Source organism: Anser brachyrhynchus, assembly GCF_964034855.1.
Source record: "Anser brachyrhynchus genome assembly, chromosome: 8".
NCBI classification, from domain to species: Eukaryota; Metazoa; Chordata; class Aves; order Anseriformes; family Anatidae; genus Anser; species Anser brachyrhynchus.
In genome coordinates this window covers 8,372,573-8,395,696 of record NC_137702.1, presented here as the reverse complement: position 1 = coordinate 8,395,696, position 23,124 = coordinate 8,372,573, and the positions used below count along the sequence as shown (strand labels likewise).

Genomic DNA, 23,124 nt, shown 5'->3' with positions numbered 1-23,124 from the left:
TTCTGGGCTCTCCGTTAATCAATTCAAAAGAGGTAATACGTTCCTTTGTGTTTTACTTTTTTTTTTCTTCTTTTTTTTTTTTAAATTATCTTAGATGGAGACATTGCCCCAGCAAAGTTTTTGCCTGAAACAAAATTCTTCTAACCAAGTTATAAACCCCTGAAAATAGGGGGTTTATAATGGGACTGCTGATAGACCTTTAACAATAGCGTTGTGAATTGCGCTGCTATAATTAATGATACTTCAGAAAGATTTATGGTCCTTAGACAGAGATAAAACAGAAATATCATTGCTTCTTTGCCTCCCATCATTTTATCCTCTATGAAATTTTATGTGAAATAAGTCAAATGAAAAATGTAAGCTCTTAATCTTTTCCCAGAGTCCTGTCTCTCACTTGATGAACACTTTTGTAGAATAAATTAGAGCGTTTTATTCCTTATGCATGTATAGCTTTGTATTTAAAAAGCAAAGAAAAGAACTTTGGTGGGTTGGCAGAGCAACTCAAGATGATACTAGCGGAGGACACAGAAACTACCAACTCTTCTTCCCAAGTCTTCTGCCATCCCAGAGACGATGGCTCTGGCCCTGCAGGAATCCAAAGCAGCCGTCTGGGCAGTGTCCAGCCGGGCTCCCGTCTGCTGCAGTGAATGCAGAAGGTTGGCAGTGATGGGCTCTAGCTGCAGCAGCGATAGCGCAGACGCCTGAGCAGAGAGCCAAAGATTGGGGCTTGATTACAGTTGATAAATACCTTTGTGTTGAGAAAATGCAGGATACTAAATGGTTCTTTAATATAAGTGGGAAAGGCATAGCAAGAGCCAGCTGCTAGAAACTGAAGCTAGAAGAATTTGAATTAGAAATTAGGTGTTGTATCTTAACACAGAAAGTGAGTAACCACTGGAACCAGCTCTTAAAGGAAAAGGGGAATCTCCATCTTCCAGGAATTCCAGAGGAAAATGAGGAGCTGACTAAAGACATGCTTTTGTCAAAACAAAACTTATTTTAGCCAAACAGAAAGAAAAGTGACAACAAGGAGCCTGTCTCCCACACCTTACAGCCATGTGTACCTCCTGCCTTCCCCAGGGCTGGGAGTCCTCCTGTTGGGGAGGCCCAGAGGGCGAAGGCACAGCCTGGGCTCCAAGCTCCTCAGCGTGGTCTTTGCTGAGCTACTTCTGAGCATCAGACACCAGCCGTTTTGGGGAAAAGCCTCACCTTTGGGCAGCCAGGCTAGTGCAGTAGCTGAATAGGCGGCTGAGAAATCACAGTTTGGGGCATGGGCCATCTGAAATGGCAGTGAAAGCCCCAAATCCATCACATCCCATTGTAGTCCCAAGCTCTGGCTTCTGTTAGCCTCAGCCAGCTCAGATGGCATGTAGCTGCTTGTTTTTTCAAAAGCCTCTCTGCAGTGTGGCAGAGTTCTGTCCCCCTGCCCATTAAAGTAGCAATGTTTGAGCATCTTCCATGTTAATTTGATTGACAACAGCAAAGTCACTAGAGAACCTGAAGGACTTTCTGGCTGGCTTGTTTTCCTGTTAAAATTGTAGTGTGGTGTTCTATTAGAGAAGAAAACTGAAATGCTTTCTTTAAATAATAGCTGAAGTTACCCTGTCTAATAGGGTGCTCTGAGATCTATGCTCAAGTTCCTCATAAATTATAGCATTACTCCTTTAAAATTTCTCCAATCCATCAGGAACAAAGAAGGATTCTCTTTTTTTTTTTTAACAAGAACTTTTGGTTTTCAATGGAATTCACTCTGGAGGGCAGAACTTTTTTTTTTTTTCTTTGTGAGGAAGATTCATAAAGGGGCAGGATTGTGGCTATTATTAGAGTCAGTCCTAAAGAAAATCATCAAATTCTTTAGAGCACTAGGCAGATCTGGGCTAGAAAGCATAACAGGATGGCATAGAGCAGCCCATATAGCAACAGAGAGAAAATGGAGCAGGAAGAAAGGAAAAAGTGGAAACCCAAAAAGAAGAGCAGATGCCAATTAGAATTCTTGCAGTCTGCAGCAAGGGGTGAGTGTAAGAAGCCATAGAAAAAGAAAGGGGTGAGTGGATTAGCGTTAATCACAGACAGAGGAAGTAGGAAAGGTTTTAAATGAGCTTTAAAAAGCAAAAATTGAGTTAGCAGCTCAGAAGAGAATTCCAGACCCAGCAAGTGTGGGAGCAAAAATAAAATGCAGAATACCAGGAGATATATCTGAGTCTAAGCAATTAAGTTCTTATGGTAATAAGAATTTTTTTGGAAATTGAAGCTTTTCTCTCTCTCTCTGCCCACCACCACCACCCCCAGCTCCCCTCTAAGGACAGCACTATTGTGCTTATCCTAGTGAAAGGGTGCATATAGTGTTAGAAGAAAGTGACTCCAACCTGAGGTCTTTTTCACTGTCTAATGGTACATACATACAGCACCCTATCATAGGAAAAGCCAAGCAATAATTTGCCCAGGCACACAGTCCACAATTTGTCTCTGGAGCTAAGTGAGTTACACCAGGTGAGATCTGGCACAGCGTTGCGCAGCATTTGCTTAACAGCCTCAAGTTGTCTGAAGACCTCGGGGTTGAAGATGAATTCCAAAATCTGTTACCACCACCACCAACTTCAACACACATCAGAGCAGGACGGCCAGGCAGTGAGGGCAGGGGTTCTCCTTACAGCTCTGGGGTAATGAAACGTCTCTTATCATTGCTGTGCTGTTGTGCTGCCTGTAAAATAAATAACAGTTAGCCACTGATGAAAAATAACAAAAATAAACCACACACAACCAACAACAACAACAAAACACATCACAGGCTATTTGTTCTTATGAGCTGCAAAATACTACCATTAAGAAATCCTATTTCTAGCTCTGGATTTATCTGCAGCATAAGAAAGGATAGCATGGTGTTTGAGTACAGGTCTTTTACATTGGAATCATCGTTTAAAGGTTAATGAGGAAACTATGGAAAGGTTGTTTCCTCATTAGTTAAACACTTTCTTTTTAAAAGCTCTATGTATTCATAACATATTATGAGTTTATCATTTGCTGCAGAAAACCTTGATCAGTCCCTTTTTCATTTGCTTATATGACATCATTTTCAGCAAATGCAGTCCAGGCCTCCACTTGAGTCATTGGTCCTGGATCTCTGTATGGCTGGGTGCAGTGGCAGCACAGACACGTACACCGCGCCAGCTTGAGCCAGCTTCGTGCTCTCACGCTGGCTTTGTGCTGGCCGCTGAGGGATGGACAGTGCCGGATCCATGTGGCGATGAAGTAACCCATAGGGGCTACAAGGAAGCCAGAGGCCACGTCCTTTCTTTTTTGCTGGCATATATTTCGGAGTTGACAGCAACCCTTCTGACATGGCAGATGGATCCCACCTCACAGCCTCCAACCCAGCCATGTTGTGTGTGGCATGGGGCAAAGGGAACTCTCAGGGAACAGAACACCAGAAATTTGCTCCAGCTCCTTGCTCGGTGCCAGGTCCGTGTGTGCCAGCTTTTCTAGCCTGACAAGGCTCTTTTAATGACCAAAGTTACACACAACCCCCTCTGAAAGCAGGGCTCCATGACAGAAACGCCTACACAGCTGTAGCAGCCACTTCTCAAATGTGCTGCTGCTTATGAACCGCAAGAATAATATGGCAAAATGTGCCGACTTTTGCAGTTTTCTCCTCTTTTGTTGAAACTAATGAGTCACGATTAGAGTAATGCTTTTCTGTGACTCTGAAACCATTTTGGTTAATGAGGTACTAAGTCTTTATAATTAGGCCCAGAAGGGAACTGGGACATGGCCCCTTAAGAGCAATAATTATTTAGGTTATTTATGGTAATAAAAAATTGAAAATAGGAATTCTTCCTCAGAATGTGACTATTTATTCTTTTACATATTGCCTAACAGGCAATTACCCTATTAAGGCAACGTTTTGTTGCTAAAGACATTAATTGAAATGTAAATTAAATGTAAATCAGCTAATTAAATTGATATGTAATGAACTTGTCATGCAGGCCTTTGAGATCAGATGCATTTTGCTAATAAACAAGTGTTACAGTGGTGCCATTGCTCACTGGAGTTAAGGTTGTTTAATGTGTTGCATCTATAACACTCTCCCTCCCTAAATTCAGAGGTTTGGATGTCTTGTGAGAGCCCAGAATGAAGCTGGCACTGGGAAGGTCCCAATTATTCCCTCCAATTATCTCCTGATCGACCTCCTTGCATGGCGAGGTGTCCTCCCACTGACTGGTGCTGCACTGCCCACCTGCCTGCAACCCAAGCTCTGTCTGCCCCTTCTGCTCCCCGGAAGGGGTAAAACTCTTCATAAAGCCCCTCTGCAGGACCAGTGCTGCTGTGTCAGATGGCTTTTTTGCGAGGTTAGAGCCCATGGCTCCTGGTGCCAAGGTTGCGGCCTACACCGCAGGTGGGCATCCAGGCCGTGTCTCACTCAGGTGTCCCTCATTCACAGTCACATACACAAAGTGGGTACCTTTGCCTACAAGCACGTGTGCTCTTTTACTGCCGTTTTTTAGGGCAGTCACCTCTCCACCAGAGTTTTTAAAAAGCATTTGAAACACATGCAGTGGCTGCTGCTTGTTGACACCATCACCTCCCAGTTAGCTTTTCTCTTCTGGTTGTTGTATCACTTGTTGGTTTTGACTTCAAGCTGTGGGGATGGCAACGCTATTTTTGTCCCTGTGCACTGTGGCTGGTTCAGGAGGGGCAGTGAACCCTCACGGCAGTGGGAGGATAACTAGACATTCCTGAAATACAAAGAAATAAAATGAGAAATGAAGCAATGAAAATTTGCTTGGAGATTATGTCAACGACGTACAAGGTGAACATCGCAGCTGACATCACCAAGTCAATCCAGCAATAGGAGGCTGAGCCAAGATAACCTTCGGTGCTGTCCATAACGCGTGAATAACCTTAATCATCCGGGTGTGAGCTTACGTCAAACTGGAAATTAAGAGGAAGGGATATGAAACTATCACTTCTCACATGAAACTATCAGTTTTCCTGCAGCTACATTTTGAACCAAACCCACTGAAATTTCTGGGATAAATTTAGGCCCTGTTTTAAGGTCTCATGGAGAGTAGAAGCCCCTCCCCTGCCAGAAACACAGACAAAACTCACTGTCTACCATTATACAACACTAAAGCAAATGTCACATATTTTGCTTTTGAAAAAGCACTGGTCAGCACCTTATAAAGTCCACTGCCCACTTCCATTCAACTCAGGCGAACATTTTGTGTGCATAGTCATAAAGCTGACAGAAATGTGGCAAAATGGGCTGTGAAAGCAAGAGAATAGAAGTACAGTTTGGAGTTACTGAAGTGCTTTTGCAGAGTTTTCCTGGACACGTCGTACCATCATTGCACGTGAACATTCACATGTAATTCTGTCTTGAATAAGTCTGATGCTGCATTTATAACATCTCCTACCCAGAGAACCTTCCGCCCTGCAGTCCTTCAGGGCCTGGGGTATTTAATAAACATGTCAACTACCACTCTTCTTTAGCTTGAATGCAGCATCTTGTTTTTTTCCTGCTGAAGAACACTCCAGTTTGAAGTTTACAGAGCAATTAAAGACCCTCACGGGGCCCCCGATATGTAGAGATTGTCAGCATATGTAGATTAGTAATTGTCAAGTTTCTCCCTACGGCAGAAGAGCTCTTAGTCAAATTCCAGAGATCATCAAGTATTCAGATTTCAGTGGGCTTTGTGTCATACACAACATAGTGGCATAATTAAACTACAGTGCTTCTTTTCTAATAAACTTTTGGATCTGGCTATGTTTCTATTAATTTCTTTTAATTAGCTATGATCAGCAAATAAAAATGAACATCAATCTAAAGCTGCAACTTTGCTGCTTCCAAAAAGACGCCCTGGGAACAGCTTTTTCTTCTAAATCACTGGGGTTTGGGGACCACACTTACTGATGTGACTTGCAAAGGCCTGATGTAGAACTAAAACCAACAGCCCAAGGGGAGAAGATTTCTCTGGTTGCTTTTCATCTGATGGGGGCACAAGCAATTGAATGATGCTGTCACCTTGAATTTCATTGACCCCTCTGGCCTAGCTCAAATTTTAGTATGTTCTTCATTATTTTCTTTGTCTTTGGATGTTGATCTAGATAGAGACTGAAAAAATATTTGGTTTAGAGGTCAGAGAAGGAAGTTAATTAATATAAGGATCCTCACAATGCAGATCAATGCTGTAAGGGTCTATTACAGCATCCTTGTTGAGCCATCTGCCCCGCCAGGGCAGTTCTGTTCTACCAGGCAAATACACATCTGAATTTAATACTCACTTGGTTAAGTGCTGAAGAGGAATTGTGCCAGTTTGCTTTGCTTCTTGCGTGGTCAAACCCTTAAAGATCAAATGACTGCTCTAGTACAGTAGTCCCTGGAAGGCACAGGGTAACAAGAGAAAATGGATGAAGCTTTCATGCGATACCATTGGGCTGTGCACATTCTGCCAGCTGGATCCTATGCTGCAGTCCCCACAGATATTGCATTGTGGACCCTGGGCTGGTACAACGTGTAGGTCATTGGTCTGCATCCACAGTTTGGGTCCCAATCCATCAATCTGTGTACATTTGTAGACAAAGCCTGTGGTAATTTGTTATAAATGAGCGTGGAGTTTTTGACATACAAACAGATTTTTTTTAAAGCCGCATGTGGGAGCTAAAATTTTAATTCCTAATAAAATAAAAAATAATTGGACATTGAAATTGTGCAGGCAGTTTTAATAACCTTTGCTACAGCATGCTAAATAAGGGTTCTGTTGTTACTCAGGAGAAGCAGATCATTTCCATGCTGTTCACACCTTCTGGGTGTAGCAGAGGACAAACTGGTCATGCTAGGAAATCGACAGAGATCTTTTGTTAACATAAAGCTGCCCAAGCACGTGTGTGTGTGTGTGTGCTCTTGCACTGACACTCACAGATAGGCACCTGTGCAAGCAACGTTCTCTTCTCAAATGGGGCTACCTGGAAATACCCAAAGAAGCCCCAAGAGGGATTGTGTTCAGGAGAAAATGTTATCTCTATTACTTGCACAACAGTTCTGGCTGTGTAAATCCAATTTTATTTGTCAAAAATTACACAGACCTCCAGCGCTGGAATGTTGGCAGCTCTAAAGACTGACGTCTTTCACTCACCCCACAAAAGGCTGACGAAGCATCCCCATCCCAACGCTAAGGATGATCTGAGGCCAGTGGTAGTTTCAGAGTGGCTTTCTGCAGAGTGGCTTTTTTTTTTGAATTCTCAGGCTGAATTCAAAGCGAGGATCTATCATTTTGCCTCCAACCTCTAGTCTCCACGTCCCAAGGCCCCTTTATGGGCTAAATCTTCATTTTACAAAAACCACTTAAATTCTTCCCATTGGTAACTACAGCCCTGGACCAGACGTGACTCTTCTCTGCTTGGCCCACTGTGTATACATCATGCTTCTTTCTCTTCCTGAGACCTGTTTTTATGCTGGGGCATGAAAACTGGATCCAAGCAGCATGAACAAAGTTTGGTTTTGAATAGTAGCCCAGGAGGAGAATCTGAAGGTAAAGGAGTCCCGATAAAAAGAAGGAAAAAAAAAAAAAGAAAGAAAAAAACGAAAAAAGAGAAAAACCTCCTCACATTCTTCCTATGATGATACGTCTCAAAATTATTAATTTTGCTTGTCCTGTATCATATCTTAGGGCAAGCTACTTTTCCCGACTGAATTGCAACGTGGAGTTTGGTTCGGTGGGCTTAACTGAAGCGTGGCTATCTGGAAAAGGCAGTGCTATCTGTAATAAAGTAACTCCTTCAAATTTACTTTCTTGATCTTGTACTTTGGTTGGGCTGCCAGAGTCTTAATGCCTGGAAAAGTATCTGTCACCCAGGGGCCCTCATTTTAAAGGGCTGCAGGTTTCTAGGGGCTGGATGGCATCATATCCCTGCATCAATTTTGTCAATGTATTCCTGAGAGCGAGCCAGCTGAGCTGCGTGCTAATTTCTCATCTCGTCTTCAGCTGATGGCAGTCCTGGCTCAGCGAGATTTCAGTTTTGCTCACTGGACACTTCTTTCCCTGCCCTCCCTGAGCTATATTTTCTAAGCACCAATTTCACTCCAAAATTAAAGATGAAATTTAAAGATTAGGGGCTGCAGTTTTTTTTTTTTTTTTTTTTCCAAAGGCATTTCGATGTCTCATACCCATTGATTGAGTTAGGTATCTAAATCATCCAGGGCAATCTGGCCTGTCTCCCAAATTATATGATGTAAATGGCCAGCTAGACTTTTGAAATGCTCTCCATTTTAATTGCCTGCCGTGTGATTAGTAGCACACCTAACAACCGCATTGTACACGGCATGCGTACGGCGATGCAATGGATCCCACTCCCTGGCTTGGTAGAAGTGCTAGAAATATCAAATACCACTTGTGCCAGTCTTAGTCTCAGTCAATCCTAATTACTTTAGTGGTCTGATGCCAACTTCAGTTGTACTGTGGTGTAACTGAAGTCAGGATACAGTACATGATTCTTATCTTAATACCACTTTAGAGCTGTAAAGGTCAAACTGTGCATCATCTGAGGAGAGGAGGTCAGAGCTTTGCTAATTATTCTTCGCATTCCTTGAACAAAGGGATGAAGATTGTATCTCTGCTGACGAACATTCTGCTGTACTGCATATTTAAGCTTAAAAGCAAAGAAGAATGGGGGAGCCATTCCTGCAATACCTTCTGTGTGATAAATCCTTGAAGGAGCCTTGCTGGGCTCTACTGGCAGCAAGGTTGAAGCAGAAAGCTACAGCACGTGCTGTGCCAAACTTTCCAGCTGTACCAGCCCCTTTCCCTTGTGTTAGGTAGAGACCATGGAAAGTTGAGTTCAGAAGGTGGCTTTAGTTGAACTTGGTTCACCATTTTACATACTGTTATGGGATACCTGGTCTCATTAACTGCACCCATTTCCAGGCTGCCATCGCAGAAGCCCATGCTCACAAGACATCAGTTTGTTCCATCTCTTAAGGCTGCAAGCAAAATCATCTCTAAAACCAGAAAGTGACCCCAATCCGTATTCATTCCACCAGTTTCCTTTCCTGATACCCCTAAAGTGTTAACTGCTGAAAGCAGGAACATGAAAACCCACCATCATGAGAGCTGATTAAAATTCAGCCCACTGTGTCACCCATAAACAGGAAATAAAGAATACATGGCTGTGATTAATTGTCTATAAATGGCTATTGCTGCCTTCCCCTATACCGTACAAACACAGCCCGTATATTTATCCAGCTCACCAGAAGACTAACAAGCAGATCACTGCTGTTTGTCAGGATGGGGGATTTAAGCAAATACACAAAGCGGGGGCTCTGTGCTTGTGTGTATGTAGACGTGCACTCACATCTGCTTTTCTGTTTGATTCCCGATATTCATGTGAAAATCAGAAAATATATTTTTATAAATGTGTATTTGTCAATAGGTCAAAATACATTGAGACAGCAAATTACAGCAATGGAAGATTTAGTTAAGGATTTTTGTGTGTGTGTGACATTAGAAACATCAATCTGTAAGGACTGATAATAATAAAACTATTAATAAAGAGCAGTTTTCTGCTGTTATGCGCTGTAATTGGCCAAATCTGAGACCTGCAGAATCACCGGAAAAATAAAAATCCTGTGATATACAGAAACTAAACCTGGGGTTTGCAGCAGTGGTGGGTAAAGGCTGTTTTTAGCAGTCGCGAACGCACCTTCATTAAAGCACCAGCTTGCCTGTTCGTGGTTCAGCTGAGCTCACCGGAGCGGAGCTGCCTGCTCCATTGTCTCCCTGGCAAAGCGCAGGAGCGGCTCTCATTTGCTGTGATTTACAGTCCGGGGGCTGCCGCCGTGGACAGCGCGCTGCCTCCCGCCTCTCTGGCCTCTGCTGCGGCTGGATGCTGGGCACAGCAGGCGTCTCTCAAAACACGGCTGCACAGGTGCTGTGGTGGCCGTGCTGGTGCGGGAGTGGGAGGTGACGCTCTGGAGATTCGGTCCCTCTAACACCGTCTTCCTTAACGTCTTTAAGCAATCATTTGCTTTCTGACTGTCCCAGTTTCCGTAGGTGTTAAGAAGGGATGAAGAACCACCAGCCTCTGTAGAGACATTGCAGATCAGGGAGTGAAAAATGCTGCAGGAGACCTGGATATTACTATTATTACCCTACCTGCTGCAGAGCAATGGTATAATAGTCAGGAATTGATATAAGAAACAGGAAACAGAATCCCAGCATGGAAAAGATCTTGAGAGCATCCTGTCCAACCCCTCTGCTCAAGGCAGGTCTTCTGGAGCAGATTGCCTAGGACTGTGTCGTGTTGGGTTTTGAATGTCTACAAGGATGGAGACACCACAACTTCCAGGCCATTAGCAGAGATTGTCTAGCCACAGGGAGCCCTCCCTGGGCCTCCCTCCCTAATTGTAAACCACAGTGATTATCTCCACCACCACCAAAAGACAGCTTCTTCAGAAATAAATAAACAAACAAACAAACAAAAAAAAACCAAACAAAGCTCATGCCTAAAGATGTTATCATGCATAATTCAGGGGAAGAAATCCATACTGCATTTAAAAGATTACATCTTATCATCCAGGGTACTTATTAGCTTGATGATTTAAAAGTACACGGGGATAGAGTCTCTCCCGTGATTTTGCACTGGCATCAGTGCAGTTGTGCTGATGAATGATTTGCCCTGCAGCCCTGTTTGGGACAGAACTGCTTTTCTACGCCAGAACTGGCCCAGATGGAATCAGGATGGACCCAATGCGTGGTGGGCAGCACAACAGCCAACAAACGTGCTCTGGGGCAGCCAAGAGCTGAATGTGTAGGACTTGCTTGTCTTTATCAAGTGCAGAACACTGGGCTAGTCCATAGCACTGCTAATACAAATTCTTGGGATCGTCGTTATTATTTGTATTACTTCACCTGTAACTTCTCACCCAGGGAGTTCACAGTAAGAAAGGATTTTGTCCTGCATGCATTTAAGCATGACTTTGCAGTCCCATAATCAGCGTAAGGGGTTACAAAAGCGTCTGAGGGTTGTTGCTGCCCCTGGGCATTCCCTCCGTATCAAACACAGACAGGGTGCTGGCCACCAACGTGCTGATAAACTGCTGGCAGAGACGCAGCAATGTGCTTCTCTTTGTCCCTCTCAGTTGTGCCTTTGGTCAAGTCTAGTGTTTTGAACCTACAGTGGCTGCCTGCAGCATGGACATGTTTTTATTACAAACTGCAGGCATCTGGATACTGAGAGAGTAAGGAGGCTGGAACAAAATTCAGACAACTTCACCCTGGCCACCACTGGCTGCTCTGACAGCCCTTGATATTTCACAGGACAGGTTCCCCATCTCACAGCATGCCCTCCTTTTATCCCGGCACACCCATGCTGCATGGCACCCTAACACAAAACAGGGCTTGGGTTTCCACTTCTGGCCCCACACTGTGTAGCCAGTCACCATTTTTCTAAATCAATGAAAACATTTCTTTTTTCAAACTATACCTAGGCTGCTCTCAATTCAACACAATTGACCCAGAAGATGCCCCCCCCAACCCCTGATCACAGCAAGGGTCATGGGGGTTTCTGGGGCTCTCCTCTGTGCGACTTCCCACACAATCTGCAGCATCTCAGAGATCTCACATTTGTATCTTGGGCATAGAGCTAACTAATTACCTGGGGACTGTGATGTTTACATCCATTTCAGTCAGAAATCCTCAGATGAATGGTTCAGGATGTCTCAGGATGGCTGAGTGACAGCTCAGTCCAGGAAAAAGGATGTACCGAACATGTAATGTGAGAGTGACAGAAGAGGAAATATTTTTCAGAAACTCTTCTCCCCATTTTTTCAAGGTTGAGATGTATGAACCACCTCGATTTAACAGCCATTATTAATTACCATTTACCCTCTGCTAGCACTGCTGTGGGAGCATCTGTGATGTGTTCACCAGGCATCCATCAGCATCACTCAGCTGGGTGCTGGGCTGCATGGGGTCTTGTTCACTTCCCTGGCTGGCTCAGTGATTTGCTTCTGTCCTACTTCAACTCACTTCAGATGCCTGAGTCTTGGGCCACCACGTGAGAAATGAGTGTTTCCTCACGTGGAAAAGAAGCTGTGTAAAGCAACAAGGTAGACTTACTGTGGGGTTTTGAATGGTAGAGATGAATCATGGAAAGGCATATCCTGCTATTTATCCTAAATCTTGCAGCATTGCATCCATGGAAGAGCTGAGCATTCAAGATTTGAAGATCATTTAAGATTTGTGGGGTGAAGTCCTGGCTTCGTTTAGAAGAAAAACAAAGCTGTTCTTGACCTGGAAGGTTTCACCCAACTCTCAGTGCTGACCTGCAAGCTCTCCAAAGGCTGCTTCAGTGCTAACAGCATCCCTCAGTTCTATGCAGCTTCCTGAGCTAAAATTGTGCTTCTCCACCTTCCTTTCTCTCCTCTTCCTCCTACTTCTTCCTCCTTCTTCTTCTGGGCTCCTACAGAGCCCAGACACGCTCTGTATTTTCCACTTTGTGACTCAGGATCAGCTGCTCAGACTCCTTGGGAGTGTGACAGAGCTGTGACCGACCAAGAGGGAAAGGAATCTGCCTTAGGGGAGGAAGAAATGAAAGCGCTGAGTACAACACGGATTTGCCAGAAAATAACTTCCCCACCAAGGACTGTGCTCGGCATTCAGCAAAGCAAACAACAGCCAGCAGCCTCAGCATTTACTGCGGCACAGCTCAGTAAGATGGCATCTTGCAACTGCATCCCATAACGTGGGTTACAGAGGGCCTAAAAAAAAAAAAAGACACCTCTATAAATTCCTTCATTCTTCCTTGAAATGGAGCTCAAATGCTGCAGAAAAATCCCCAATAGTCTTCGTGGTACAGTCAGGGATTGAAACCAAAAAATTGCCCGCCTTCACCTAGCACCAAAGGGAAATGCGTACGGATCCCCAGCATTTGTTCAGGCCGCCTTGGCTGAAGGCGCCCGGTGTAACAGCCCTAAATGTGCAAAATGAACAGGGGACTCCTTACGCTCAGTATAATTTTGTGTATGCAGTGCGGGGTCACAGGAGGATATTGGCTCCCTTCTGACTGTGAGAAAGACTTCTTCCCCAATGGCAAAAGTTGCTGTAGCTCTTTATTGATCTTCCAAACACTGGCCGGTAAGAAAATCTTCCTTCGTATACCCAGGCGCTTGATACTGCAGCTTAAGTTAGAGCTGGGTGGTTTCTGTTTCCACTGCTTCCAGAGAGTAAAGTTCAATCCTTACTGGAAAAGCAGCATTTAAATATATTTTTTAATATTTTAAAAACATTTTTAATGATAAAGAACTTCTTTAATGAACAATTTTATGAAAAAAGGGGCTCCGATTTCAAATCTTTTAAAGTACCTCGCTGATCAGTGCCCATGAGCTCAGCCTCCCTTGTGCTCCTGTCACGGGAGGATTCAAAACCCTCCAGACTCGCTCTCTCAAAAGCGTTATCTTCCTTCCGAGTGTGCTAGTCTGCCATGGAGAGGCACAGGAAATGTGGAATAAATCCCAGTTCCCTGAATTAACCAGCTCTGACAACCCCTGGCTGCCGTACTGCTGCGGTGCAGCTCCCATCGGATACCCTTGGATCTCTGCTCGGAGCTACCAGATGGGGAAGAACATGAGTGATGAGAAGGGCTCCTCCAGGCCCAGGCGGAACCACAGGAGGATGTATCAGAAGGATGTATCGTGCCTGAGCTGAAATCCCCTCTCACGCAGCACAAACGTGCAGGCCACGGCGCACTTACCTCCAGGGAAGAGCTGAGACGACGGTCACCTCTGCTGGGACGGCAGCCTGTGGCTGCAGGAAGCCTTCCAGGCTCTTCCTTGCCTGAAGACGGCCCAGTTGTGTTTGCACAGAGGTATTGAGCAAATCTGCAGGCTGTGGGCCATCCTCCCCCTCTGAAAAGTTCATTCTTACATGGAGAACTTGCATCTGAGCACAGTGTAGCAGCTACATCGGTACCCAGCGCCGTGTAGCCCCGGCCTTGCAGAGACCCCGTGAAGTTGCTCTCTGCTCTTAACCTGGTCCTATGGCCCACTGCATACCGGTACTAAAGCACAGGGAAAACCTTAATCGACCCTTGCAAAGTTCTTTGAAATCTCTTTCTGTGAGAGGACAGAGAGACTTTAAGGGGACAAAAATCAGCTCCTTCACCAGCCATGCCAAATGTTTTCAGCAGCCTCCAGTACAAAAGCAGACACAGCGAGCTCTGCTTATGAATCATTACCATCCAGCACTGTGCTTCAGGCTGCAGAGGAAACTGGTTTAACTTCGTTTATGTGAAAAGGAGATAGACACACACACATTTATAAAGCACACAAACATATAATACAGGAGCCAGAGAGAGAATCTGTATCTACATTTATGATATCTTCCCGCACCAGGTAAGGAAAGCATCTTTTTCCTTTTAACCAGGTGCTGTACATACATTGTTTCCTTGCAGTCTATCTTTAGGTTATAGCAGTTCACAAGGTTTTTTTCTGCAGATGTGTTATTCAATTACTTCAGGGCTTTTCCATTTGTAATATTATGAAGCAATGATAGCCAGCAGACTTCACCTGTCTTTTAGAGATAGCCAGCCTGGTAATTTTAACTCTGCCCATTTTATCCACACCAGTAAATCTCATAACATGGTTATAGAGAGATTCCAATTTTTGTAGAACCTTCTCCCGGGAATTCCTGTATACAATATTGCCATAGTCTGTAATGGACATAACCTGTGATTGGATTAATGTTTCCCTAGTGAAGAAGTCAAAGCATTTCATGTTCCTATAACTGGTTTGCAGCTCTGCAGTAAAGGTCTTTGGCGTGGCAGAGAAAATAATTGCAAACGCAGTCCCAATCAGAATATATAATCCCCTCACAGCGAGGGTCCAATTCAATGCAGTTAGACTGCCTGTGCAGGGGTTTGTAGCAGGATTTTCTTGTCAGGAGAGCAGAATGCACAGAAAACAAGTTAATTTCAGTATTTTAATATTCATGCCCCGGTCCTGCGCAAAGTAAAGTAAACTCATCGTTACTCCTCCAAGGGAGGGCCCTCCAACTCCCCAGGCAGAGAGCGGGAGAGGCAGGGCAGCGCAACGGGGCTCTGGTGTGGGCTCTACAAGAAGAGCCCAGCATATGGGCTCAGATAAACACATGCATTTGTTCTGGAAAGTAAATTCATTTCTGACAAGTCAGACACCCAATTTTGGCCTTGTATTGGTTTCTGAAACTTTGAAAATCCCTGATATTGCTTTACCTTGAACTTGACAAGAGAGACTAGGAAAGAATTACTTGTTGAGTGTACAACGTGCATTACTTACGTCTGAGACACAGATCTTCTTGTCCGGGAAGACGAGGCTCCAACCACACCAGCTGGCAGGCTAGAAGTAGGCTCTGAAGTGGGATCTGTCTGCTCAGATGGAGGTAAAGGACCTCAGTGCTCACGTGGGGGAAACCGAACTAGAGACTGGGCACTGAATGCTTCATACTTTCACCTCCCATGATCGTCTCCCCAAGCATTGGTGAAACGGTGTGTGCATATCACACGCTCTGCCCCACGGATGTGCAAACCCTCATCACGTGAGCCAACAGTGAAGGCTCCCGTCCCCAGCTGGTCAGGGAGAGCTTTCAAGAAGCATGCTTTACTGGTGAACCACAAAAGCAGAGGTGAGTCTCTGGCAAAAACTCTATAGATTCACTTTGTAGGGTTCAGAGGGGACACAGTAGGGATGTCGGGATGGAAAGATGGGTTGGGCAGCTGGTGCTGCTAGTGGACCAGAAGGTGTGGGAGACAAACTGAGACAGGAGTGAAATGCGAGAGCAAAGACTTTGAACACAACGTGCTGGAACAAGGATGGGGAGGGTGGGCTCCAGAACGGGCACGCTGCCCGGCTGACGAGCAAGGCAGATGCTCTTGGCAGATAACCTTATGTCTGGATGTTATGGTATTGCTAGGCAGGTGGAGAGGATGGGAAGAAGGTTACCAACATGGGAGTTGACAAATGGGATGTCATCATTTCCCATATGGGTAACTGTCTCCAATCTGTCCTTTCTATCCGACTAGAAGCTTGGGATCTCTCTGCAGAAAGGAAACATCTCTGGTAGAGATGAGGATTCTGCATTAGGTCTCTACTAAAATTTGAAAATTGAAGGCTCTGGAGCAGATATGGGTGACAGGAGACAATTAAGAAGCAGAGACAGCGATTTCAGGAAAATCCAGTTATTAAATCTAAACGTAAAAGGCTGACAAGTCAGGTGGCAGGAATCTCTGACACCTGATAGCAGGGCTGCCCAGGGGCTTCTCAGAACCAGCTTGTCCTCTTCTTGGTTTCAAAGTGACTCTGGGGACTACTGGGGAAGAAGAAATGAAAGTGAAACAACACACACATTCCACAGCTGCTTTTATTACTTTATTCATAATTCTAGAGTAAATCCTTTAGTAGCTAAGCAAATACCTGAAATTCTCTTGTTATATATATGCATATGTATATATAGAACCATTCAAAAATAAATAATAAAGAATTCTGCAAATGTTTTCCCAATGAATACACAAAAGGAACATTTCTCCCCCAGTAAACCAACTTCGAAAATCTTCCCCTCGAAACCTATAAAACACAACGATAGTCATAAATTAACACTAGATTAATTCAAAGGAGAACTTATCCCCCCTCTGCATACCTTCTAATCCATATCTCCAAGAGGTCATTTTAATTATCGCACTGTCACTGCTATTCATTACTCTGCTCTTGGAGACGGAAAGCCAGCACTGCGCCTTTTGGATGCCTTGGAATTCATCACATGAGGGCATTTTATTCTCCCTAAAAATGCTCACAGTTTAACCCCCTCACCTTGAAAGACTGACAATATCAGGTTTGTTTGGTGTTTAAAATCATTCTCCTTTCAGTGAGATATCTCTTGCTTGTTTTCAGCCAAATTCCCCTTATCAGAGAGAAACTAATGAAAGCCCAGCAAACAGCTGGCGAATGTACAGACACAATCACCTCAAGTTTTGTCAGATCCTGAGTAGCTTGCCCTTTTTCAGAGGCATGCAAAGCCTAATTTTTTGTCCTGAATTATACCTGCCCACTCCTTCTGACTGCAGTCACGCTATTTGGGTGGAAAGCATGTGCCAGTGCCAGTGGCTCCCAGGAGGGCTGTCTGGGGGTGCAATAGGGCTACAGAAGCAGGCGTGAGGTCCTAAGACACAAGGCAGACCTCAGCCTTGACCCTGCTTGCTTTGTTTTTACTTGTATGGGAAGGACCCCCAAGGACCTCATACTGAGCTCCCTTCCATGCATCGTGACATTGGCTTCCTGGCTGCATGTATGCAACCCAGGCTGCTTTCAGGCAGTTCTTTGTAACATCTGTAAGATGAGGGCCCAGCTGAGTCTGCCCCTGCTCCTAGATCATAAAGCTTAAGCCCTGAGAAAGAGAAGAGGAGCAACCAACCCTGGTCTTTCAGTAGCTAAAGGAATGTCTGGGACTGCTACTTCTTCAAGGCCACTCCACAAAAAGGGGAGCTCATTCAGTCTTGTTTCACACATCCCTCTTCAACCCCAGCCTGGCTCATCCTTTCCCTTCCTATCCATTCGGTCTCAGCATCTTCTCTCCTCCAAACCAGCACTTCTAAGTCCACTCTCCCTTCTCAATCCCGAGAGGTACTTCCAACCCCCTTCCCAGTCACCCTCTTTTACTCTCCAGTCTAAGAACCACTGGCATTGCACTTCAAATCCACATCACTGGCAAATGTTTCCAGTGTGTCACACAAGACAGGAGACAAGACTGCCTGATGACAGTGGCTTCAAGCAGACATTGCACTTGCTCTCCATGCAATGGATGATAGTGACGTTCCACCTGAGATTTACAACAGTGGCACAACATCATTGGTTCATCCCTTTCAGCACTACCCCTAGCTGACACTGCCTCTGTCATAAATCTTTTGGGAAGTCCAGTCTTTCTAGACCCCAACCAGTTATTGCTGGAGGACCATGGATTGTGCCTGTTAGACAGGTCTTGCAGTGAGTTTCATGCCTGCAGCCTGACAGGTGACATCAGGAACATTTCTCACATGACCACTTTCCTCAAATGATCTGATAGAAGAGCAAAAAACCTAACCATGCAGCGGATGATAAACGGCACACTGAGGAGCGCCTGCCTGACTCCCAGAAGCTATTTATCAGGCTCTCTTAATGCAAGCTAACTGGGCTACTGCATGCAATTGGCATAAAAGCTTCTGAGCCTGACACTAAAAGAGGAGACATCACACAGGGCAGCAGGGGAGCCAGGACTCCCTCATTTGCTCATCGTATGGATTACCCCTTTAAAGAGAGCGAGAGAGGCTGGTGGAGGAAGGGGAGGCTTTCTCATTGTAACAAATAGCTTTTCAGCCGCTGCAAATGATTTCTCTAAATCTATTGGGTCACTCTTTATTTTCCCAGAGATGAGGGGAAAAAAAAAAAGTCTGAAATTGATTTACCATCTATAAATAAAAAAGAATCAATGGTAAAATTTCTAGCTAATTTCCCTCTCCCTCTTTCCCCCTTGGACTATTTGTTATCTTAGAAATACTTATCTGGGAAAAAAAAAGAGAAACATCAGCAGTTCCAGCCCCAGCTGCACTCCTCCTCGCCCCACAGACCAGCCTTCTTCTCCTCTCCTCTCTTTCTTCTTCTCCCCTCTCATTGTGTGGAGAGAGACTGGTCCTTTGGGTGCGTCTGGCTCCTCTTCTCCAGCTTGCTGCCGGCATGGCTGGTCCCTTGACCCTGCGGGGTAGTGCCTTTAAAAAGCGGCTCCTTTTCTTTCCTGCCAAAGGAAGAGAAAGAGAGATGTTGTGAAACGCTGTGCTGCTCCCGCGGCAGTTTAGCCGCGCGTGGGCTGAGCTCCGAGGAGCCACCATGTGTAAATCTCACAGGGAAGTGCGTCTGCAAGGAAGGCTTTGGCAACTCGCGAGAAATTGGAGGTGGTTAAAGACCAGCTGGGCCCACACTGCTTTGGCCAGAGGAGGGTTAGTCCTTCCAGGAGACTTCAAGGGCTTTGCACCAGCTCTGAGCTCTCCAATAGATGGGCCCCACTGCTTCCCTTTGTGCTAATGCACCTACGGCACACTGCAGCCCCCACGCTCCCGAAGCATTTCACTTCATTTCTCCCCAGTAACACCCCTCGTATCACTGTGAGTACTTCCTCCTGGGGCAGAGACTGTTTACAGGACAGCTGGGTTCCCAGGTGTGCTCACCTCTGCGTTGCCCCCGCTGCCAGAGCAGCTCACAGCCCACGGCAGTCCCCAGACTCCTGCCATGGGTCCGGGGAGCACCCATCGTACCACACGCGATGCCAATGCGCTGGCATCCAAACCAGTGTGCTCAGAGAGCCCGGCTGTTTCACCATGCCCATTAAATCCAAATATCTAATGGTAACTGAGAACTGGAGCTGTCGCTGTTGTTTGGGGCCTGGCACTTCCAGCACCTGGTGGGCTGCTGTCCGAGCAGAGCAGTGGGAGTTAACTGCTGACCTCTGAGGAGCAGAGTTACACGAAATACAGAATACTCTTGTGGAGCTGCCCCAGGAGTTCTGGGGCTAAGGACTGAGCTCGGCGCAGCTCCGTGGCTTCCCACAGCTTGTCACCTTCTCCGTGCGGCTTTGGCTCCTGGAATAATCACTGCGGGTTTCCCAGACAAAGTGCTGCTGGGGTGTGTTTACAGCGTGTGTGCTGGATGTTTGCTACTTTAAGGAAATCTCTAGCCGTTATTATCCATTAATTCTGTAGCATTGCTATTCTGTTTACTTACATAGCCTCATTGCTTAAAGGCCTTAATTAAAATCCTCCGTATCACATCCCAGCGCTCTCGCCACCCTCCGGCTCCTGCCAGTTGTGTTTCACAGCAATGACAGGCACAGACAACTGGGCAGCCTCAGCCTGTCTGTCTGTCTGTCTATCCATCTAGCTGCTAAGGCCCTTTGCCTTGCAGCACCGTCAGGTCACACCGGAGCTGCAAAGGTGCCTCTGAGCTGGGTGCAGGAGACGAGGAGCAGCTCCTGGCCATGCCAGCAGCCCCCAGCCCTGCCGGTTTTGTTCATTCACCCCCACTGCTATGGCAGGAGGCAAGCAGAGAGCATCATCTACCTGTGCACGACCTATGCTCTGTGCACTCGCTCTGCTCCCTCCTAATCTCAGTTATCTGAGCCTGCCGCAGCAGCTGGAGCCCCCAACCCAGCTGGTGCTCGGTGCTGTACAAAACCTCACGGAAGCAGAAATGTTTCAGTGAAAAGAGCTGAGATGGAAACCAGGTTCCCCGATCCCTCCACCCCAAATCACCCCAGGGAACTGGGTGCCTCTGAGCCTTCCTGCCGCCGCGACACATTGCCGCCTTCCTTCCCCCCATGCAGACGTGTTTGTCAGTGTTCCTGCTTTTTTTTGCAGTAAGAGGTTTAAAAAAACTTTTGAAACGAATTGTAATAATGTAGGTGCCGGTGGAGCACAGGGCTAAGGGGGCTTCGCTCCACCAGCCCTCCCCCCCCCGCTGCCATCACAGCTGCCACCATTCCAGCATCTGCTGCATCTCCACAGCTCGATCACCAACCTATGGCACAGTGGTATTTTGAAGAGATAAACACTGAGACAAAAGTAAATAAATTAGGACCCTGGGAGGGAGACCTGAGAGGCACACAGAAGTGAGAACGAGCGCTTTCTCTGGTGCTGTGTATAATTACATTGACAAGTTCCTAGACGACGCTGGAGACCCAAACGCGGCAGCAGCTGTGGACCAAACACAGAATCCTGCAGAACACAGGGAGGCACGTCAGTCAGCCCATCCGCTGCCCTGGGGCTGCCCCTGTCACTGCTGACAGCATGCCCGTGCCCAGTGGAGGAGCAGCACTGGCCAGGCAGTGCCCCTATGGAGGCACTGATTTCCCTGCTTCCGATCTGCCAGGGCAGGAGAGCATCACTGCTGAACCTCCTTCCCAGAAAGGCAGCCCGACCCGTCTCCTCTCTACAGGGGAAGGAAGCAGTATAACAAGAAACATGCAAAGAGGAGAAAAATAGGTCTTAGACCTCCTTTTTTATCAGCTAGGTAACACCAAAAAAGGAAACCTTAGTTAACCAGCGGCACTTACAGGTGGGATTTTTAGACACTGTCCTTTTTTAGCAGCTATCCAAGCATTCATTGAACGGAAGCATCATGAGTATCAAGCACTCTGTTCACACCAGGTTCTCGTGGCAGTGATTTTTGGGTGTACAGCCAATTGACAGACAGTCATGATCAGATCGCAGCTCTGCTGTGAGCTCATCGCACATACAACAGTTAATCTTGCAGCCACGCAAACTGTTTTGCAAATTGAAATCTCAGAGGCATAGCAATTACAATACCAAATTTATACCACATCTCACAGTCAACTAATTGTACATCCAAAAAATCACCACTTGAATAATCTGAATACATTCACCTTTACCGCTAAAAAAAAACCCACTACGTGCTTGATCTCAACATAATTTTGAGTTACTGAACCCACAGGAAAAAATGCCAACCTCTGATTTCAACAGCAAAATTGCTTCTATCTAAATACAGCAGAAGCATAGCTCGTATTGGGGCCTGGCATGTTGGTGTTTCCAGTGATGCCTTTATTTTCACATTCTGCAAAATGGGGATGTTGCTTGCTTTAGCTCTCTCAGCCCATATGCAGGAAGACGAGCCCTATATATGCTTACATCAAATACTCTTCCCACGTTCACCTCTAAAACAATTTTATCAGTATTTTTAATTGCCAGGAAAACTTAAACCTTATAGGTTTTACAATGAATCAGCAGACTGACAAACCAGGCTGACGTTTTAGATGAGCTGAGGTTTACAAAGCCACTGCCCCGGAGGAGGTGAGGACTCTCACAGCCCCCAAGCACACTTGTGCCCTTGTGGCATTTTGAGCTATTTCACACACGCGTTTCTTGACTTCAGTTCCCACCTGGCAAAGCATGTTGAGGTGGGGAATGACAGATTTTAATTAGGGACTTAGAAGCTAGCATATTAAAGAGGGCCAAAACAGAAGAGGACTCTGTTTAAACTGCAAAGGGAGGAGAAAACGAGGTTATTCGAGCCACGTGAGTGGGATCAAAAATGAATCATCAGGGCTGGAAAATGGCTAACCTCTGATCCCTGAAACCAAGAAATCTGGTTGCTGTCATGTATCTGCTGATCTAATTTTTACACGTTCCCCTCCATCCGGAGGAGCGGCGGTTCCGTTGCAGATGGGCAGCCATTTCAGCTAAACAATCAATGCCTGATTACTTCAAACGCTTCGCTCTCAGGGATGCACAATTAACCGGGCCCCTATTTGACACTGCAAGGAGAGCGCAGTATTTTCTGGGATTGTCTGACAAGTTTCAAACGTAAAAAACACAAATCAAATGGCCCAGCAGATAATGACAGCCAGTGCCCTGGCAGTTAGATAATGTGCGTGCTCCAAAGCAAGGCCAATTAGAAGCTATAAAAACAAATTTACAATGTTAGAGCAAAGGTCAGAAATCCTCAGCCATTACCACAGGCTTGATTTTTTTTTTTTTCTTTGAGCAGTCACCAGTGCCTATTTCCAGAAAGCGAGCACAGATTCACATTTGCCAGATGGCCACCCACCTCCTACTGCAGATCATGATTTCTGGGCCACGCAAAGCCCACTAGGTTGGTGCATGGAGAATCCCAGGGCTACCCGGCAATCACACCGGGTCCATAGCCTGGGGCCGTACCTTTCCGAATGCAGGGATTGTTCCACGCTGCTTATAGAGAAGGCATCATACTAGAGCCTGCTCCTCAGGGGAGTTCGCAGGTGTCTCTCCCTCTGCCACTGAGCGGATCCTGCTACTTGTCATCCACCCCTCTGCTCCTGCCCTCTCTCCCCAGCTCACCGCAGCGAGGCACACCTGCTTCTAGAGGAGAGACCGCATGGAGGCAGGAATGATTCGCCTGTAACTGGGACCACATTTTCGCGCAAGGGAAGGAGAAGTAACCACAATTAAAAGCAATGTGCATGGCTCAGACCCAGCCATAGCTGTGTATCTGTACTGACCCTGGAGCAGAAAGCTGCAAAGAGGATGAGAAAAGGTTTCTTCTTGTCCCCCATCCTCCTATTTTCTAAGGGGAATAATGCATTG

At 45.9% G+C, this 23,124-nt stretch overlaps 1 protein-coding gene and 1 long non-coding RNA gene across 4 annotated transcripts in view; both read right to left on the bottom strand.

The window, feature by feature from the left end:
* Window positions 1–6,144: 6,144 nt before the first annotated feature.
* Window positions 6,145–15,645, bottom strand: LOC308199421. Its single transcript, XR_013954631.1, has 3 exons — window positions 11,650–15,645; window positions 9,697–10,077; window positions 6,145–6,377 (listed from the first exon to the last, which is right to left on the bottom strand). It is a non-coding gene; the product is annotated as an uncharacterized lncRNA (long non-coding RNA).
* A 741-nt stretch (window positions 15,646–16,386) lies between these two features.
* Window positions 16,387–23,124, bottom strand: part of LOC308199414 (BEN domain-containing protein 5) — a 923,492-nt gene continuing 916,754 nt past the window's right edge. For all 3 annotated transcript variants that reach the window (XM_080603543.1, XM_080603541.1, XM_080603542.1), the window contains one exon: window positions 16,387–18,788. In XM_080603543.1, the coding sequence (XP_080459669.1) occupies window positions 18,665–18,788 (124 nt within the window). In that variant the 3' untranslated portion in view covers window positions 16,387–18,664. The remainder of the gene's footprint in view (window positions 18,789–23,124) is intronic.